The sequence below is a fragment of the Microcebus murinus genome, chromosome 19, assembly GCF_040939455.1.
Source record: "Microcebus murinus isolate Inina chromosome 19, M.murinus_Inina_mat1.0, whole genome shotgun sequence".
Lineage (NCBI taxonomy): Eukaryota > Metazoa > Chordata > Mammalia > Primates > Cheirogaleidae > Microcebus > Microcebus murinus.
This window is the reverse complement of record NC_134122.1, coordinates 17,850,299-17,869,899: the sequence shown is the minus strand read 5'-3', so window position 1 is coordinate 17,869,899 and position 19,601 is coordinate 17,850,299. Positions and strand designations below refer to the sequence as shown.

The window sequence follows — 19,601 nt, the reverse complement described above, 5'->3', positions numbered from 1 at the left end:
TAGTAAGTAGGTTCCTTACTCAACATGTTATAAGTTTCTCATGCATTGGTCAGAACTCCTATTTAAAATGGAGGGAATGTAACAAGATGTCTGGATCAAAGAAAAAAGTCTTCATTGTATTCAAGTATTCCAGAGAACCAAGAGTATTAAAATAAAAGCAGCATGATTTATAAGCCTGGAATAGAAATGTAACCAGTCTCAGTATGAAGTTCTTAGCCTTGCCCACCATATTAGGGAATCAATAAATGTAAATAAAAACAATGTTGACTAACTCTAAGATGTATCTCACAAATATCTTAGGATTTTAAAAGTTAGTTTGATGGACATCACTGGATGTTTATTCAGATAAAAGGTTCTCTGCTCCACGTTGAGGGACTATGAAGAGTTTACAATGCACTAATCCCACATTCCTGACACATAACTGAATAACCACATAATTTGTCAGTGGGTTCTCATTCTTGCCTAGCTTTGAAGTATTTTTTCCATTAACAACTCATCTCAAAGGCTAAGTAGGAAAAAACCAAAAGCATACATATTCTATCTTTATGCAGAATAAATTCTGACCTACTCAATCTGTTTTAAAGAGGGTTACATTTTACACTAACCAGGAAGTTACAAGGACTGAACAAATTACTGTCAACCATCATCTATATGTTTCTAACCAATGAAACAAATTACTAGCCTTTAAAAATAGCCCATTACTATCTGGAATACAACTACTGATGATTTCCTTAGAAAGAAAGTAACCAATATATTAACTTTCTTACCAATGGAACTGAAAAACATTTTTAAAAAGTCTTTGGGCCTTCTTCATCCTTTCCTTTTAGCCTTTCACTGAATTATTATTGTACCATGTATTATTGACCTGAAAGTGGTTTTAAATGTGCAATTGCACCTAAATCATTTTTCCCCACCAAATAATCACTACTGCCCCTAAATATCTTATAATCCACAAAGAAGTCAATTTGATCACAAATTTAGAAAAGCATCTAATTTTGTTTCCTACATATAGCAAGGTGTTAAGAAATGAATGAAAATGTTGACAAAGAATGGTTTAAAATGATTAGGAATTTATATGTACTAAACATCAATAAATATAGTGACTCTTAGTAAGATACTAATGGTAAAAAAATAAGTCTGTCACGTTAAAAAAAGAGTCTTCACGAATTGATCAATTCATACTGTGGACATTAAAATTAACCCACCTCCCTGCATCTAATTTGGTGTCTTGTTTCTGGGAGCAAAGATTCGTAATCTTTTGTACCAATTATACTTGCTTAAATTTAAAGGATCCTACAAAATCTAATTCTGATGTTTAGTTAGGAGAAGAACATCCGTCTATGGCGTATCAACATGGAAGGATGACTAAATAAAACAAGGCTGGGGAATATGGAAGCAGCCACCCTTGATTAGAGTTGGCTTAAATTACCAGAAAAGTATGCATTTATCACACTTCTAATTAGAATTTTAAAAATTGGCTATGCGCCTCTATTTACTTTGCTTTTGTGAATGTGTACAATCCACATGACTCTTAAGCCTCCTTAGATGGACACTAATTATGCTTGATGAGTATATTCTCTCATCCTAAATGTCAGCAAATGTACCCCAAGCAAATAAATAATGGGGATAACAAAGTATCTGATGTCTCCATTTCAGATAATTCTACCTAAAAATTAAAGCCACTTTTAAAGTATTAAAAAAAAACAAACAGAAAAGAGAAACCTAAATAAGCTTAAAATAAGCTGCTTCTTATAAATGTAATACAGACATGCCAGGGAACACACAAGGCTAAAAGAATTTTAACTTTATTTATGAACATGTGATTTGTGTTTATACACATGCTAATAAACAAAAAAGAAATAATTGTTTTCAAGAAATAAAACTTCATCTGAATTAGTTTAAATTCTATATAAAATGTACTTTATACAAAATGTGTTACATTAACTACTACAGTAACCAGGATAGTCGATCTAATTTGTGCTAGCATTTGGATACATAAAAATCAGTTTTAAACCAATCACCAGCAAAACAGAAACTTGGACAGTTTTTACAGTATTATGCTTAAAAAAAAAACCCCATATATCCAAAAAGAGGGGGAAAAAAACCCAAAACACTAAGACTTTTGATCTTTGAATTACTATATTTAGTTCCATGAGAACTAAAGGCCATATACTCTAGAGAACAAGTCCAAAGTTCAGATAATCTATGTTATGTTTAAGATTCAATGATCCAAGGTTAGTGAAATGCCTCATACACAAAGATCAGTAGTATTTAAAAAGTATAAAGTGCAATAGCAAGCAATACCCTTAATTTCTAAAAGAAGATTTCAGACATCTTGCATTGTGTACAACATCAAGCCTGAGCAGTAAAATGTTTAGAGAACCATCAAGTTTACAGAACCCCGTTATGATAGACCTGTGTTCTGAAACAGATGTTTCATTCCTTAACTTAGAAATGCTACCTTTTCCTTTAGAGCTTGAAAGTCAAAATGGTGTCACACTTAAGGTTAATCTGTGATTACAAAAATTAAGATGTTACCCTGGTTAAGGGAAGTTACCTTTGATAAGCTACAGCTTTTAACAGTCTACAATTAATTAATGCAGCATTTTAGTATCTTCTGAGAAAGAGGGAAATATTTCAATTTGGACATTTAAGCTGACTAGATAGAAGTGGAAGATCTTATTCATATTAAACTCTGAAAACAATGTACCCAATTATATAAAATCATCAAAATCATCGAGACATTTATATATTCATAGGGGGTCCCAACTTTGGGTTTCATTTTATAGTACAGTTGTAAACAAAGAACAGGAGCTCAAAATTGCCAAATAAAGTGAGACTAAAATAAGGCTGCATCAATGGTCCCTGGAAAGCTCTTTTCTATGATGTGTTTGAAATTGGAGAAAACATCAAACTTTAAGCTTTGCATGTTGCTAATGCATTTTTGAAAGCCATCAATCAGGCAGAAAAAAAAAAAACTAACAAAAACTAAGTGATACAACGTGAAAATGGCAAAATATACACTCCAAACATTTTTTTATTGCAAGAAACAAAAAGCACACAACAGCCTGTACATACATACAAAATACTAACTATAGACAGACAGATGTAGAACATGTCATCATGTTCTTTAGTGTAAAACCTAAACCATCTAAAAAGGATCATACATTAACTGTACAACACAGTGTCATACAGGGAGAATGCTATCATATTTAATATGAAACAATGTTATGGGCACAAATTACCCACTCTACAAAATAAATGTGCAAATTATGCCACATATACCAATATTCAACTGAGCTGTCATCAAAATACATTTTATTTACAATATGTACTATGATCAGTTGGATATTAAGTTCTAAAATGATTTACTTCACTGCTACATTATAAAGGTAAAAGCAATGTGTAGAAAAAGTGTGAGATTGTGTTTTTACATACTGCTTTTGTAGTTGCCATCACTGGTTCTGTTCGACTTCTAAAAAACAAAACAAAAACAACAAAAACTAACATTAGCTATTTATGAATTTTTGTGCTAATAAATCTTAACACATTTTCAATCACACATTTTTAGAAACACAATTTTCCTTTGGTACCAAGATTTTAAAACAGCCAATTTCTGAACGAATAAAGTACTATGATTCATCTTTACCACCTTTGAAACAGTTTAAGACACATTTGTGGTTTCAAAAAAAATTCCACACTAGGGAATTCTAAAAATAAGTATACCTTGCCACTTACAATAAATGTTTTCTAAAAAGTAGCGTGGGGATTTTGTTCTGTTTAGAAACTTTGTGGTTTATTCTTAAGAGACTGAAAAACTAAACTATATTATTCCCCAGTTTCTGAATAGGTCCAGATGTAAATTTTCGCCCAACAGATTTTCTTAAAGAGCACTGCTGTCAACATTTATAATTTGGACCCCTGAGAAACTGCTGTGCTCTGAAAACTGAGTTTCAAATCTGGAAAGACAGGTTGATAGCTATTTTCATTTTTAAAACGTCTCAAAACAATGACCAAGAATTGAACAAGAATTCTAACTCCCTGGAAAATACAATATAGAGTATTTTGAATTGGACAGTTCTCCCTTACCCCCACTGAATAGATGCACAGAATGAATTGGACAATTTGATATTTAAAAGAACATACAAATTAAATTCAAAAAAATTCTTTTAAGTCTACACAGGAAAGGGGACAGGGATTGAGTTGTTAAATACAGCCCTTAAATACTTAGTTTTAAGTTATTCATATCTTGATTACAGAGAAATGTTAGATAACATCTAAAAGGAGTTTCTGGCCAGGCACGGTGGCTCATGCCCGTAATCCTAGCACTATGGGAGGCCGAGGCAGGCGGATTGCTCGAGGTCAGGAGTTCGAAACCAGCCTGAGCAAGAGTGAGACCCTATTTCTACTATAAATAGAAAGAAATAATTGGCCAACTAATATATATAGAAAAAATTAGCCGGGCATGGTGGCGCATGCCTGCAGTCCCAGCCACTTGGGAGGCTGAGGCAGGAAGATTGCTTGTGCTCAGGAGTTTGAGGTTGCCGTGAGCTAGGTTGATGCCACGGCACTCACTCTAGCCTGGGCAACAAAGCAAGACCCTGTCTCAAAACAAAACAAAAAAACAAACTTTTTTTCCAACCCCTTAGTCAATTTGCAGGGCACTTGATAAATTAAAGTGCAATGTCACACTGGAGTGTAGGAATTAATTCTCCTCTTATAATTTATAATTCTTAGAATCATTTAAAGGTAAAAGCACATACCACTAAGTTCACTTGGAAATTACAACAATGAAAGAAATATTCAGCTTTTTAATGTTGTTACTATACAGAAGATATTACACAAAAGGACTGTCAAATGTTAAGATATAGAAACAACTAATGAGAAATTTTTTTAGAATGAATTCTTGCCCACATGAGTATAAAGCTCCAAGAAATTGCTCTATTTTAACTCAATTCCAAGAACACATTCCATTTCACAGGACTGGCAAATTCCAGAATTTTTTATTGATCCAAAGCAGAATTTGCCAAAATTTCAAAGCTACCAAATTTCTTTCCTTCTTTTAAAACACAGGGTCTCATTCTGTCGCCCAGGCTGGAGTGCAGTGGTGCAATCACAGTTCACTATAACCTCAAACTCCTGGGCTCAAGCAATCCTCTCACTCCAGCGTTCTGAATAGCTAGGACTATGAGCTCCGGCCACCATACAGCTAATTTTTATTTTTATTTTTTTAGAGACTGGGTCTATGTTGCCCAGATTGGTCTTGAACTCCTGACTCAAGCTATCCTCCCTGCCTTGGCCTCCCAAAATGCTAAGATTACAGGTGTGAGCCACTGTACCTAGCCAAAGCTACCTAGTATCTAAATGGAAATCACTACCCTTTAAATGGCCTAAGCTGCTGCCCTTTCCACACATTAGAGTTACCACTAATAAAAATTGCAAGAAAATAGAGAAAGTTAAGGACATAAAGTTTTAATCTTGCCCTTTAGTGAATATAAGCTCTAGACTAGTCCTGAGAGACTGCTATATTCTTACCCCAATAAAGGGTATTTACCATGTGCCAGGCACTATTTAATTCTTAAAACCCTCTGTGAGTTAAGTACCCACACAACCTTATTTTACTTTTGAGGATTCTGAGGCACAAAGACTTTAGGTAACTTGCCTGAAGTCACACAATGGACATAAAGCAGTAAGTAGAGTGAAACCTAAGCCTGATTCCAGTGTCTATGCCGAGGGTGGAGAACCTGTGGCCTTAAGGCCACATGCAGCCTCCTAGGTCCTCAAGTGTGGCCTTCTGACAATCCAAATTTTACAGAACAAATCCTTTTATTTTCATTAATACATTTTTGTTTCTATTTTATATTTTTACTTTTAAAATGAACATAAGTAAAACACCAAAGAATAAGCTTCAATTTAATATTCCTCCCAGACTGACTGGCACAATTAGAACATTGGTAAGCCACAGGGCTAAACTGATGGATGCTACGCTCATGATTTAGTTCTAACTTCCCCCGCCTGACTGGTGCCACTACCACATGACAATGGTTGGTGAGAGTTTATGGCAGAAATTAAAAGATGAAAAGCAAAAGGAAAGACAATTTTTTCAAGCATCAATAAGACCTGGAAATAATGCTACTGAAGCAACTTATAAAGTAGCTTATATACTTGGGTGGGGGAAAAAGGAAGTCATTCAGTGATGTAGAAATTGTGAAAGAATGCATTGTCGAAGTTGTAGGATGCTTAGACTCCGATAACATTTCAAAGTACAAACAACTGCCTCTTTTTCAAGGAGAACCATAACTGATTAGCAGCATGAGTTAGCCTTCAACTTAACAGAACAACTTCATGTAATACTTCAAAAGGAAAATATACATCATTCAATCACTTTGGATGAATCAACTTATACTACTGACTCGGCACAGACATTATATACTTCATGATAGAAGATTTTCTTTGCTATGAAGAGATATTTGCTTTGGCCACTCTTGTGAACTGAACACAGGGAATAGATATCTTTAACGACTCCCAAGATAAATGTGATGAAGTTTGACTGAATTTGGTAAATGCAGTAAGTGTATGTACAGATGGTGTACCTTCTACGACAGGAAAACATGAAAGGTTTATTGCACAGATAAAAAAAGTATTAACAGATCCAGATGTTCTCCTTTCTCTTCATTGTATCTTGTATCAGCAAAATCTCTATCCTAAAGCTATTATTTTAAGTGACACTCTGCAACAAGTTATAAGTATTGTTAACTGTATTGGTGCAAATGCAACATGGCATGGTCAGGTTCATAACATGCTAAAGTTGAACCATGAGGTATTCAGTATGGATTTGCCACATCATTCTAAAGTGAGTTGGCTATCACAAGGATAGGTGTTAGCCAAAATTTTATCTCTGTGAGAAAGATAATTAAATTTTATGAAGAACAGGATCAGCAATGTGAATTACTGAAAGATTTCTATAGGAGTGTAGTGTTTCTGTGTTATCACGTCAAAACAACCTGAATATTTCTTTGCAAGGTAAAACTAAATATATGAAAGATATGTGGCAAAAAACCCCAAGTATTTCAAACAGAAAATTTATCTTTTCTCCAAACACTTCGTCAGGCCGGGGGTGGCTAATGCCTATAATCCTAGTATTCTGGGAGGCTGAGGTGGGAGGACTACTTGAGTTCGGGAGTTCAAGATCAGCCTAAGAGCAAAACCCCATCTCTACTAAAAATAGAAAAATTAGCTGGGCATTGTGGTGTACCCTGTGGTCCCAGCAACTTGGGAGGCTGAGGCAGGAGGATCACCTGAGCCCAGGAGTTTGAGTTGCAGTGAGCTATGATGCCGCCATGCACTCTATTTGGGACAACTGAGCTTTTGTCCCAAAAGCAAAAAACCAAAACAACAAAAAACCTGAAACACCAGTTCTTCAGAAGGAAATTTTGTATGAGCATTTTCCCCAGTTAGCAAAGGTCACTGATGAGCAGGATGATATATGTGAATCATTTGAAGAATATGCAGCTGTTATAGACCAATTAATTGGAGAATATAGTGAAAGGTCCACTGACTTTAAGAATCATGACATCACACTCAAATTAGTATTTCAGCATCACCTAGTTGGTATCATCAAGGCACCTAGAGAACTACAGATGGAACTGATTGAGCTCTCGGGGGATGACATTTTTAAAGTCATTGTTTGATGCTAAGAAAGATCCAACTGAAATATGGAAAAATGCAGTAGAAACCTTTAGCGACATGCCCCAAAATGCTTTCTTGCTTTTCAACTACTTATTGCTGCAAATCTACATTCTCCTTCCTAACCCAAATCAAGACGCCCTTAAGGTCACAAATGATTGATACCCATCTAGAAGATCAACTGAAATTGTGGATCTCCATGCTGCAACCAAATATTCAAATGCTTTCCAACAAAAAGCAGATACAACAACATCATTAGTAAGTTAACCTTAAAATTAACAGTTTTCATTTTTGAAATTATTAAGTACACAGTAGTTAGACTTTTTACCAAATAATTTACATTTTAAAGTATATCTAAGTTTCTTGAATGCAGCCTTAATTGATTATAGCTAAATTAATGCGGCCTTCCAATATGAAAAGAATCCCCACCCCTGGTCCATGCTTATAAATCCTATATACTCTACAGCCTCACAACCAAAGCCCCTTATTATAAGTAGCAAATATTGGCCTAACTGAATACTCTTGATGCTATCAAAATATTTAGGACAAATCTCTCTGATGCTTAAATTTTTGTGGTAAATAGAACAAAAAAAGTAGGCAAATCAAACCCAAAGAAGGGTACAGAAATATTTATTCTCTTTTATCTTTCTAAATACTGCCCATACGGAACAAAAACTTTTCCTAAGAAGAGCTCTTACTTTTAATCACAGTTGAGTCAATTTAACTGGGGGAAGAAAGCAGAAAAAAACAAATAAAAAAAAAAAAACAACAACCAAAAAACCCTATCCTCACAGTTTTGAGGACTGAGAAGATATACGAAGGTTAAAGTAATGAGTTCAGTTCTAAAATACACTTGTTCTTTCTCACAAAATTAATAAACTTTTTTAAAAAGTCTATGTTGCCAAGTACATGAGATTTGATAAATACTTACATAACATATGTCTTGCTTGTAGATTTAACACCTCCAATGGGAATTCTTCTAACAATTACAGATGAATTCTTAGGAATTAGAGCATTATCATCAGTATATTCTGTAAATAAAAAGATAGTCGAATTTCTATTGGGGGATTTGGGTAAGCATCCAAGAATGAGAAAACTTCAACCAAATATAAATTTTATGGGAAACAAACTTAATATAAAAGAGCATTAATAACTACATGTTCCTTGCATCTACATACTGTCAGAATATCCAAAGCCACAAGGGGGCTTCTCTTCAAGAGACAATAAATAGTGTGAACAGGTTCTTAGCTCTAGCATCTCTACTTCTGTGGAACTCTAAAATCTCAGTAAGACTAAGTCTTTCTCTAGCCTATTTAGCCAGTAACACTGAACATGTTAACTATGAGAAAAAAGTTGTTATTTTGAATGGAGATATTCTATTTCTCCTAGCCTCTAAACATGAGTTGAGAATTATAATCTCTGCTCTTATGAAGCTTATTATCAGGGAAAATAGACTAGAAATTTTTAAATTATGACATGTTATAAATAAGAAAAGGTTTTCTAACAAAGAATGATCATGGAATGCATCTTTGGATATAATGTTGATTCAAAGAAAGTCCCTGTGAGGAATTTACACTACATACTTAAAAGACTGAGAAGTCAGCCCAGAAAAAATAAATGAAAAAGGAGTATTTCAGGCAGACGGAAAAGCATGTGAAGAAATTACACAAAAAGGGCTGATGAGCTAAAGAGAATGAAGAATGACATGAAACATAGTTAGAAAGGTACAGATCATACACTTGTTTATATTTTGTTTCTAAGTACAACAGGAAGTCTTTGAAGGATTTTAAATAAAGTGATGATGACTGATTTATATTAAAGAAAAAAAAATTACTCTGGCATCTACAGGGAGAATGAACTGTAGGAGAAAAAGAGAAGAAAAAGGGTGACTAATAAGGAAGCTGCTAAATAATCCAGGTGGAGATAATGACAGATTGTGTTGGGATGCGTCAGAGAGAAATGGAGACAAAATGTTTTGAGGCAGAATCGACAAGGCTTGCTGGCGGACTGAATACTGGGAAGATGAAGCAGAAAGAGGAAGCAGGCCAGAGGAATTCCTGGATTCCTGTCTGTAGCCACTGGATAAACAATGATGTCAACTTTCTGAGAAGACCAACAAGGAAGATGAATGGACTCTATTTTTCTACTCCTTAGACTATTATTTACAATATATCTGTAAGAATGAAATTAAGAAACTAGACCTAAACTATGGTAAAAAGAATTGCTAGCTAAGAAAAGAATTTGGAAAAGTAACAAAAAGAAAAATAACTCACTACAAGATGCAAAAATATATCCATCTCCCTTAATCAGACAACCAGACATTAGGGTTCACTGTTAACATTAAGTTTACTTGCTTCACCTAAGTTACCAGAGTGGCTGACTACTTCTGTTCCTTCAATTATTTGGAGCTTATCATATACTTAGGCATTTTAGGGTTTTAATATGTATCAGCTTTATTATATTTAGTCAAAATACTATTAATATTCCCTGTTTTAAATTAATTGTTCTGGCAAGAGTCTTTCCAGTATATTTAAGTAGGAAGCTATATTTCATAGGTATTCAATTAGAGTTAGAGTGATGCAATTTCCTAGATTTAGGCATGCCAATATAAGACTATAATCATTATGTTGGATAGTTCACGATAGTCCCAAATTCTAAGCAAGCTCTGAGTCAGAAAACTCGGGAAAAGGAGAGATGGCGGATTTTTAAAAAGTTAATTCTAGAAACAAGACTTAGTGTCAAATACCTGCAAGGAAGTTTCTGAATCTCTAACATCTCTCAAATGCACTTACAATAGCGTTTTGAAGACAGCTTATTAATTTTGTCAAACTGAAAGTCAGGTGCCCCATGTTCCTCAAACAGATGTTCTCTTTAGATATCTGAATTACAACAATTGCCTAAAAGTATTTTCACACTTAAAATACCTCCTTAACAAGTAGTCTGCTGCCTTCAAAAGACCCTTTCTCCTCACCAGTGTAATTTTTGACCCCAAACATGAAAGGCATAGATGAAATTAAAAAAAAAAAAATTAAAAAATGGAAAAAGTCAGAAATATAATAAGGGTTCTTTAAAAAATATTTCATACTCAGCTTCCAAATCTTTCACACCAAGTTCAAATAAAGGTTGTTTTTCAGGGATCAGTGTGCAGTAAAGTGTTTCACATATAACAAAGATCATTTGGGATTCATTTGAAATATAGTCCAGAAATAAGTAAGTAGAATTCTCAAGTACATAGAATTTTGATCCAAGCACTTTAGTCTTATCAAGATTTAAGGATCCTAAATACGGACTGACTTCTAAAACTGTAAGAAAGTGTTTTATAGAAACATGGTAGATTAGGTAATTTAAATATTCATTCAAAAACAAACTAATGCTCTGCATTCCCATAGGCAATCTCCTACAAAGCTATATTTGTATGCCACAAATAAAGTGGCATTCTTACTCAACTGCGTTGTGACAGTGGATACTATCTCCCACAAAACTACTTTGAGTAGCTACCTCCACACTACCACCAATGATATCCTTTTCTCCCCTAATTTAAGATTAAGTAAAATATACACCCTCCCACCCCTTTTCTTAACCAAACTAACATCAAAGCTTTCTCCAGTCAAAGGCAGTTCACATAAATAAATAAAAGAAAATCTGCTGGGCAAAGCACTTCTCTTTCAAGGCTTGGATTATATATCACATATTTCCTGGACTACAAAAATAAAACACAGAGTCACAAAACTCTTAAATTTGTGGACAAGATTTCTTCAACCATAACATACTCCATTCTAACAAACTGCATTCAATTGTTGGGTGGAAAGGATGGATAAAGCCTAGCCTCAAATGATTAAACTGCATAATACGCCAGGTAAAATATGAAACCTGCAAGTATATGATGACTCAAATTGCCCCGATATCCTTTAATTTCATTTATATCATCTTTCATTCATAAATACTCATTAATATATCAAGATGGCCTAAAATTCTTTATTTTTTTTATTTTTATTTTTTTTTTGAGACAGAGTTTCACTCTGTTGCCCCGGCTACAGTGCCGTGGTGTCAGCTTAGCTCACAGTAATGTCAAACTCCTGAGCTCAGGTGATGCTCCTGCCTCAGCCTCCCAAGTAGCTGGGATTACAGGGATGTGTCACCATGCCCGGCTAATTTTTTCTATATATTTTTATTTGTCCAATTAATTTCTTTCTATTTTTAGTAGAGACAGGGTCTTGCTCTTGCTCAGGCTGGTTTCCAACCCCTGACCTTGAGTGATCCTCCCACCTCAGCCTCCCAGAGTGCTAGGATTACAGGCGTGAGCAACCTAGCCCAGCCCTAAAATTCTTATAAATCCATCTGTTCTGTGAAATGTGACTATTATACTTAAGGAATGCTTTTAGTGAACTTAAAAAAGCCATTTCTCAATTGTTCATGATCACCAATAATTTTTCCTCTCCTTAAGCAGAGGAGTATTACACATGACTATGATTATCAAAGGGTATGGCACTTGTTTTTAAAAAGGAAGGGAAGAAGACAATATTTTCATATACTAACACACGAGCAAAGTTCTTCCTTTATGAGTATTTTTGAGTCAAGATATGCCAGCACTGCCATTCCTTAACCTAATACAATTTTACTTATGTCTACATTGTAAATGGAAAATTGGTCTTCTACATGACAAGATTTACTCTACCTAACAAACTACAGGTGACAGGTGGGGGACTTCTCATTTCAATTAAAAGAATCCATGTCACACCTTTAGCCAAATTTAGTGATCAAAAAATATCCTAGCTTAGCTAGAACTTTATTTCTTCTCCTCCCATCAATAACTCTCAGAAGACCGATCTACTGAAAACTACACATCAGCATTACAGTTCTGAGAAAAAGAAACCAAAACAAGTTCACAGTCAGAAAAGACTGCTTGTCACATTTCTCTACTGTTAAATTCCCAATATTATAAAACACTTTTAAAAAGAAGAAAAAACCCTAAAGATTCAGCAGGTCCCCACCATTAAATGGCTTATTTGTACTCTATGGTAGTAGCCTATTTTTCAGTATCCTAGTATCAGTGGGGTCATGTAAAGTTTAACAATTACTACTTTAAAAAACAAACATCAGTACTTTTGATCTTTACCAAATTGCTAAATTTTAAGAGTAATGTCATGAACTAAGTTCAACTACTTAATTATTATATTGCTAATTCTGGAATTTACACAAGCGTGGTCACATCAGAACATTTTATGTGCCAAAAACAATTCCAACACTAATTAAATGTCAAAAATATTAAAGTAAGGATCCCTTCTCCACAACACAGGCAACTCCAAATAAATGGGGGGAGGCAGAAAGGGAGGACATAAAATTTGCCATTGAACTCCAAAACGTTGTTAGGTTAGAAAATTAGAGAAGTATCTCTTTTGCTGCTTTAACATAAAATCCTTGTGCATGCTCTCCTCCCCGCCTTCTGATGAAAAACAAGTTAGAAAAGCCGTAAGGCAACTCCCTTCATCCCCTCTCATTTTTAAAAACATTGAGAAGAATAATCAGACTTCCACGCTTTTGGATTAGCCTGTTACACATGACTCAAATATACCGAAACCAAGTAAGACAGTTAAACTCCAAAACCGGCTGCTGCAACCCCTAGCTATCAATGAAAGTTGTATCAAAAGTATTAGAACGAACAGTCCCACAAGAGACATAATGGCGGTTAGTCTTCTGCCAGGCACCTTACAACTAGTATCTATCCTCCATCAGCAAATATCTGGAGCCCATGTGGCTCTTACCTTCTTTCGTCTGCGCGTTGGTTATCTGCAGGTCGCAGTCGGCAGCTTTCAGCTTCTCTCTCCCCATAATCTGCTTCTTTAAGTCGCAGAGGGAGATGTGGAGCCCATCAAAAGTGACGGTATCATAGTTGAGTTTAGAGGAAAATTTATAATGCACACAGGACATGGTGCCAAAGGATTCCTAAGGTTCAGCGAGGAGACGTGGACACTCTCAATATATGTATATTTATAAACTTACGAGCAAAATATGTACACACATAAAACACTCAAAGACACCGAAGGACCCTAAGGCCTCAGATTAAATACCCCCCAACCACAAGCAGGGGTTCGTAAGAACAATAATCCAGAACCCCCCCGATACTCAGAATCACTTCATGTGGGAGTTAAGAGGACGAGGATGGGGAAGAGGGGAAATGGAGAATCCGCCAACGGGCACAATGTCACCCGGCTGGGTCCCCCTCGCTCATGCTAAGGGCCGGCAGGAGACGGGGGACAGGCGGTGCAGTCAATAGCGGTCAGTCCACACGTTAGAGTCCGAATGACCCCACGGGGTCAGGGGTCCATAGCGCGGCCGCACCTCCCGGCTGGTCTCTCTCTCCGTGGATTGGGGTGACCCAGGCCCCGGGAGAAGGTTGAGGGGAGAGGGCCTAGGCCCGGAGTCCACGAGCGGCCTCTCGCCTCCTCCTGGCTTCCGGACGACCGGCGTCAGCTTCCCCAGGCCCAGGCCCCCACCACACACAAACCCCTTTCGCCTGCTCCCCGGAGGCCACGAGCGACCCCGCGGCCTAGGCCGAAAACGCGCGGTCGGCGGAGGAGAGGCCTTCCCGCAGGCCGCCCTCGGCTCCGGCTCCGCCTCCCCCCCGCCGCCGCCGCCGCCGCCGCCGCCTCAGACACAAAGCCGGTACTAGGCCTCACTAGGCCTCGAAGCACTTCCTCACCACCCCGGGCCCCAGCCAGCGGCCCGGTGGCTTCGGCGGACCCCGGGGACACCGCCGAGGATCCCTGACGCTTCCTCTCGCCGGATCTCCGCGCTTCTCTCGCCTTTCGTTCCCGTCGGCTTTAGGCCCAGAACCGCGAGAATACGCCCGGAAACCGCCGGGCAGCGGCGAGGGCTTCGATGGCTCCCTTTTTGTTTTGCCCCCCTGCCGCTCTGGGGCCCTCACCAGGCGTCGGCGACACCTCCAGGCCAGGCACTATGGCGGACGCGGCCTGGCTTCGGGCGAGCGCCCCACTCCGGGGTCTCTTAAGCAGGGATTGCACGGGCGGCGCGCGCGGGGCGGAGCTGGCGTGCGCGGATAGGCGGGCCAGGGGGCGGAGCCTCTTGCGTCACAAAGCGCACCGGCCCGCCCACGTGACCCTGTGCTTTGTGACTCCCGAGCTCGGAACCCGAACTAGCCTGGACAACGGAAGAAACCATCTGCCTCAAAACGGAGGGGGAGGTGGTAGCGCGCAGAGGACTGGCTCACCCGACGGTTCCGGAAGGAGCGCTCACGGGCAGGGGTTGCCATGCTGGTTTCGCGTGCAAAGAGGGATCCCAAGGGGTGGCCGGCAAACTCCTTCTCCCCTGTCAGCTCCCCCCAGCCCCCCAATTTAAGTAAACACTATGGTTACTATGCAATAAACTATGGTTGCTATGCAAGCGCTCCCTAGCTTCCTCTTCCAACAAACTGGCTGCCTTAAACTCCTCGTAAGTGGCAGTTCTGGAGCAGCCGCTGCGTAGAACGGATAACAGCCACCACCATACAGATTTATTGAGCTGCTACTGTGTGCTCGGCACAGGGCTGACCGCCTAATAACTTTGCCAGGCTCTGCAGCCAAGTTGTTTGGGTTGGATCCCTAGCTCTGGGGCTCTAGATTAATTCCTCTGTGCTTGTGTTTCCTTAGCTGTAAGATGTCGTTAAAAATAGTACTTGGTTTAGTGGGTTGTTATGGATTAAATGAATGAATACAATTCCCGAGTTTAGACCGTGCCTGGCACTAGGTTCAATGCACCGAAATAAATGTGGCCCAATAAAAGTCAATTTAACAACAGAAACCCTAAGGGGGTCAACATTACCATTAGCTCCAATTTATAGACAGGGAACTGAAGCTAGCAATCATGTGCTTTCTGGATCTGCAAAAAAGAATGCCTGCTCCGTGGCGGGATCCCAGTCCCATTCCTGATTACAAGTGTCAGGAACTGTGCCAATCCCCCCCCCCTCAGCGGTGTGCTGGAATATTTTGGGCGGGGGTATGGGAAAATTATTACATCCATAAAATTAATATTAAATTACATTAGTAAATTGTAATAAACGCTATCATTTACAATGCATGTTCCTCATCCTCTCTGAATCTTACAGGCCAGGCTCAGAGAAGTTAGGCAACTGAGAACAAGATCACACAGCTGGGAAATAGCAGAGTTTCCCAGAGACTTCATGAATGCACACCTCAAATTCTTACTGAACTTGATTTAAATTAATCATCATCTTGTCAGAAAAGCCTCTTTAAGGCCATCTTGTTTAAATAGTGATGATGATATCACTTTATTTTTTATTTTCTTCCTAGCACTCATAGATACACCCCCAGCTAGAATAGCAGTTTATCTTTTTCTTTGCTTTTGCTGTATCCCCAGCTCTTAGAATAGTGCCTGAACATAAGTAGGTGCTCAATAAATATGTATGGAATACCTAGATTAATTTTTACATGATCTATAGAGATGCTGTGGCAGTAAGATTTTGGCAACAAGTCCAGGGCAGTCCCAGAGATGCAAATACAATTTAACTCAACTACACACATCAGTACTTTTCATATTTAACAAATTTCTTCCACCTTGGCTTTCTTTGGGACTCACCCCAAAATGCTTCTCAGGTCCACTTCAGGATGTTTGCTTTTCTCAAAAACCTCTATGTGAATGAAAGGGAGGAAATTATATCCAATGGAAAAAAAAAAAACTGAACAAGAAAATGGTCAATCGTCTTGGCATCCACTGCCAAAGCGGTGAATCTGAATCTTCCACTGGGCGCAGTGGGTTTAAGAATGATAAAGGGCAGGGTGTGGGGGCTCACACCTGCAATCCTATCACTCTGGAAGGCTGAGGCGGGAGGATCACTTGAGGTCAGGAGTTCCAGACCAGTCTGAGCAAGAGTGAGAACCCGTCTCTGCTAAAAATAGAAAAATTAGCCAGATGTGGTGGTGTAGGCCTATAGTCCCAGCTACTCGGGAGGCTGAGGCAGAAGGATCGCTTGAGCTCAGGAGTTTGAGGTTGCTGTGAGCTAGGGTGACGCCACGGCACTCTAGCCTGGGCAACAGAGTGAGACTCTGACTCAAAAAAGAAAAAAACAAAAAAAAACTTTCACTAGTCTTTGGCGAATCTCTTTATATCCTAAATGCCTAATTGAATCAGCTTAATTGATTAATGCCTAATTGAATCTCAAGGTGGGCCACACCCTTAGGGTAGGGTAGGGTGGATCAGAATTCAATCAGAGGAGGTGCATGTGTCCTTGGTAAGAATATAGTCAATAATATAATTTGTTCAACTGTTCTCAGCTAAGAGACCTTTACCAAGTTTTGTTCTCCCTTGACACTTACTTGCAGAGACCTCATGTCAAAATGCACTTACAGTCCACAGTAAAATACTTATGATGAGATTTAGTTGAAACACTTGGTTGACATAATGCTACATTTGGTCCATTTAATTAAATTACTTTACTAATCTTCATTTTGTAGTTTTCTTTTAGGCATATGGAGCTGTTCTCCCTGCCACTTCTCTCCCCATCACCACTATATTTTTTTGCGCACCACTATACTAACTAGGAAAATATGTTTAAAAACATTTTTTTAAAGAGACAAAGTCTTGCTCTGTTGCCCCAGCTAGAGTACAGTGGTGCAATCATAGCTCACTGTAATCTCAAACTCTTGGGCTCAAGATCCTCCCTCCTCAGCCTTCTGAGTAGCTAGGACAACAGGTGTGTGCCACCATGCCTGGCTAATTTTGTTATTCTTTTGTAGAGACGAGATCTTGCTATGTTGCCCAAACTGTTCTCGAACTCCTGGCTTCAAGCAACCCTCCTGCCTCTGCCTACCAAAGCTCTGGGATTACAGATATGAGCCACCTTGCCTAGATCCCCACTACCAATATTTTCATAAGCACTCAGAAAGCCTTTTGTACTATACCTACAATGAGCGGTGCATTCCTGTCTAAGCTCCTCATAAACGTAGCAATTCTAGAGCTCCCCTGTCCCAGGATTTTAAACCTTTAAACCTTTGTCATTCTTTTTTTTTTTGAGACAGAGTCTCACTCTGTTGCCAGGTTAGAGTACCGTGGCATTAGCTGAGCTCACAGCAACCTCAAAATCCTGGGCTCAGGCGATCCTCCTTGCCTCAGCCTCCTGAGTAGCTGGGCCCACAGGCATGTGCGACCATGCCCAGCTAATTTTTTCTATATTTTTAGTTGTCCAGCTAATTTCTTTCTATTTTTAGTAGAGATGGGTCTAACTCTTGCTCAGGCTGGTCTCGAACTCCTGAGCTCAAAGGATCCGCCCACCTTGGCCTCCCAGAGTGATAAGATTACAGGCATGAGCACCCGGCCTTTTGTCATTCTTAAACCCTTTGTCATTCTGTGCCCTCACACCACCAACCACAGACATTTAGCAGATCCCCTACCTTTTTTCCTTGTATCAAAATTTCAGTTCCAGGAGACAGAATTGGGGAGCTAAGATGTCCCTGTCTGCTCTCCACTAGTGAACTACGCAGGCTTGGGAAGTTAGAATAAAGTCCACCCCGTGGAGGCTGTTTTATACCTGTATACTTAATCTTCCAAGTACACTAATAGCAGCGCCAACACCAGATTATAGGCCTGGCTTCTGTGCTCTCAGCCCAAATTTCTCAAAAGGTAGATATATGTTCCTTATATCACCAGTGTATCTTCCCCAGTTGGTTGGCTGCCTTTATATTGCCTGCCTATTTTATTTATTTATAGGAAAGAGGATTCAGATTAGAATAAATGGGGGTGCGGGTGGGGGATATAAAAGTAGTTCCTAGCCACCCAGCACCCACCTTGGATATTTATTTGCTTATATTTCTTCTAGTTTACATATGGTTTCGTGCTTTTAAATTAAACTCTGTGAACTATTTGAATTTTTTTTAGCATCTAGGGTATAATATAGAGTGAAGATTGTTTTATTTTCTTTTATTTTCTTTATTTTCTTTAAATTATGAAATGTATTGTTAGGAAAAAAGCACAAAATATATGTAATGGTTTAATGTAGACTATACATTGGTTGTTTCTATGTATTTGCCACCTAGGTTAATTCATAGAATATTTTGAGTGCTCTCTTCCCCCAAAAACTTGTAAGTCCTTCCACCTCTCACCATCCTGATTATATATATATATATATATATATATATATATATATATATATATTTTTTTTTTTTAGAGACAGGGTCTGACTCTGTCACCCAGGCTGGAGGGCTGTGACATGATCATAGTTCACCGCAACCTCAAACACCTGGGCTCAAGAGATCCTCCTTCCTCAGCCTGCCAAGCAGCTGAGACTACAGGCTTGCACCACTACCCCTGGCTAATTTTTAATATTTTTTGTAGAGCTGGGATCTCATTATGTTGCCCAGGCTGGTCTCAGACTCCTGGCTTCAAGTGATCCTCCCAACTTGGCCTCCCAAAGTTCTGGGATGACATGAGTGAGCTGCTGGGCCCAGCCCACCATCCTGATATTTGTAACAATTGTTACCTTCTTTTTCATTTTATATGTGTGTTTGCATTCCTAAAAGTATTTTTTTATTTTTTGGTTTGTTTGTTTTGGCTGCTTTTGAACTTTATATAAGTGAATGGATTCCTACTACAAATCTCTTATTTCTTTCACTTAACCTTATGTTTGTGAGATACATCCATGTTGCGAGTAGTCTTAATTTGTTAATTTTCATCATTGTAAAACATTTCATTGTGGAAAATATATCACAATTTAGTTTTCAGTCCTGTCTATATAAATAGAGATTTGAGTTAATTCTGACTTTTGTGCAAGTTCCTGTAATACAAGAATATGCATTCTGCTATGAATTTACCTAGGGGTACCATGTCAAGCTATTTTCCAAAGTGATTGTAACAGTTGACATTCCTACCGGCTGTGTCCATCCTGTTGCTTCACATCCTTGTCAATA

At 38.4% G+C, this 19,601-nt stretch overlaps 1 protein-coding gene across 6 annotated transcripts in view; it reads right to left on the bottom strand.

The window, feature by feature from the left end:
* RBBP6 (RB binding protein 6, ubiquitin ligase) overlaps positions 1-15,310 on the bottom strand; it is a 36,038-nt gene extending 20,728 nt beyond the window's left edge. For 3 of the 6 annotated variants that reach the window (XM_012780160.3, XM_012780162.3, XM_075995184.1), the window contains exons 1-3: positions 13,449-15,310; positions 8,618-8,717; positions 3,439-3,475 (exon numbers count right to left, since the gene is read on the bottom strand). In XM_012780160.3, the coding sequence (XP_012635614.1) occupies positions 3,439-3,475; positions 8,618-8,717; positions 13,449-13,614 (303 nt within the window). In that variant the 5' untranslated portion in view covers positions 13,615-15,310. The remainder of the gene's footprint in view (positions 1-3,438; positions 3,476-8,617; positions 8,718-13,448) is intronic. The other 3 variants (XM_012780163.3, XM_012780164.3, XM_012780161.3) reach the window with 2 other exon arrangements.
* Between the last annotated feature and the right edge of the window lie 4,291 nt (positions 15,311-19,601).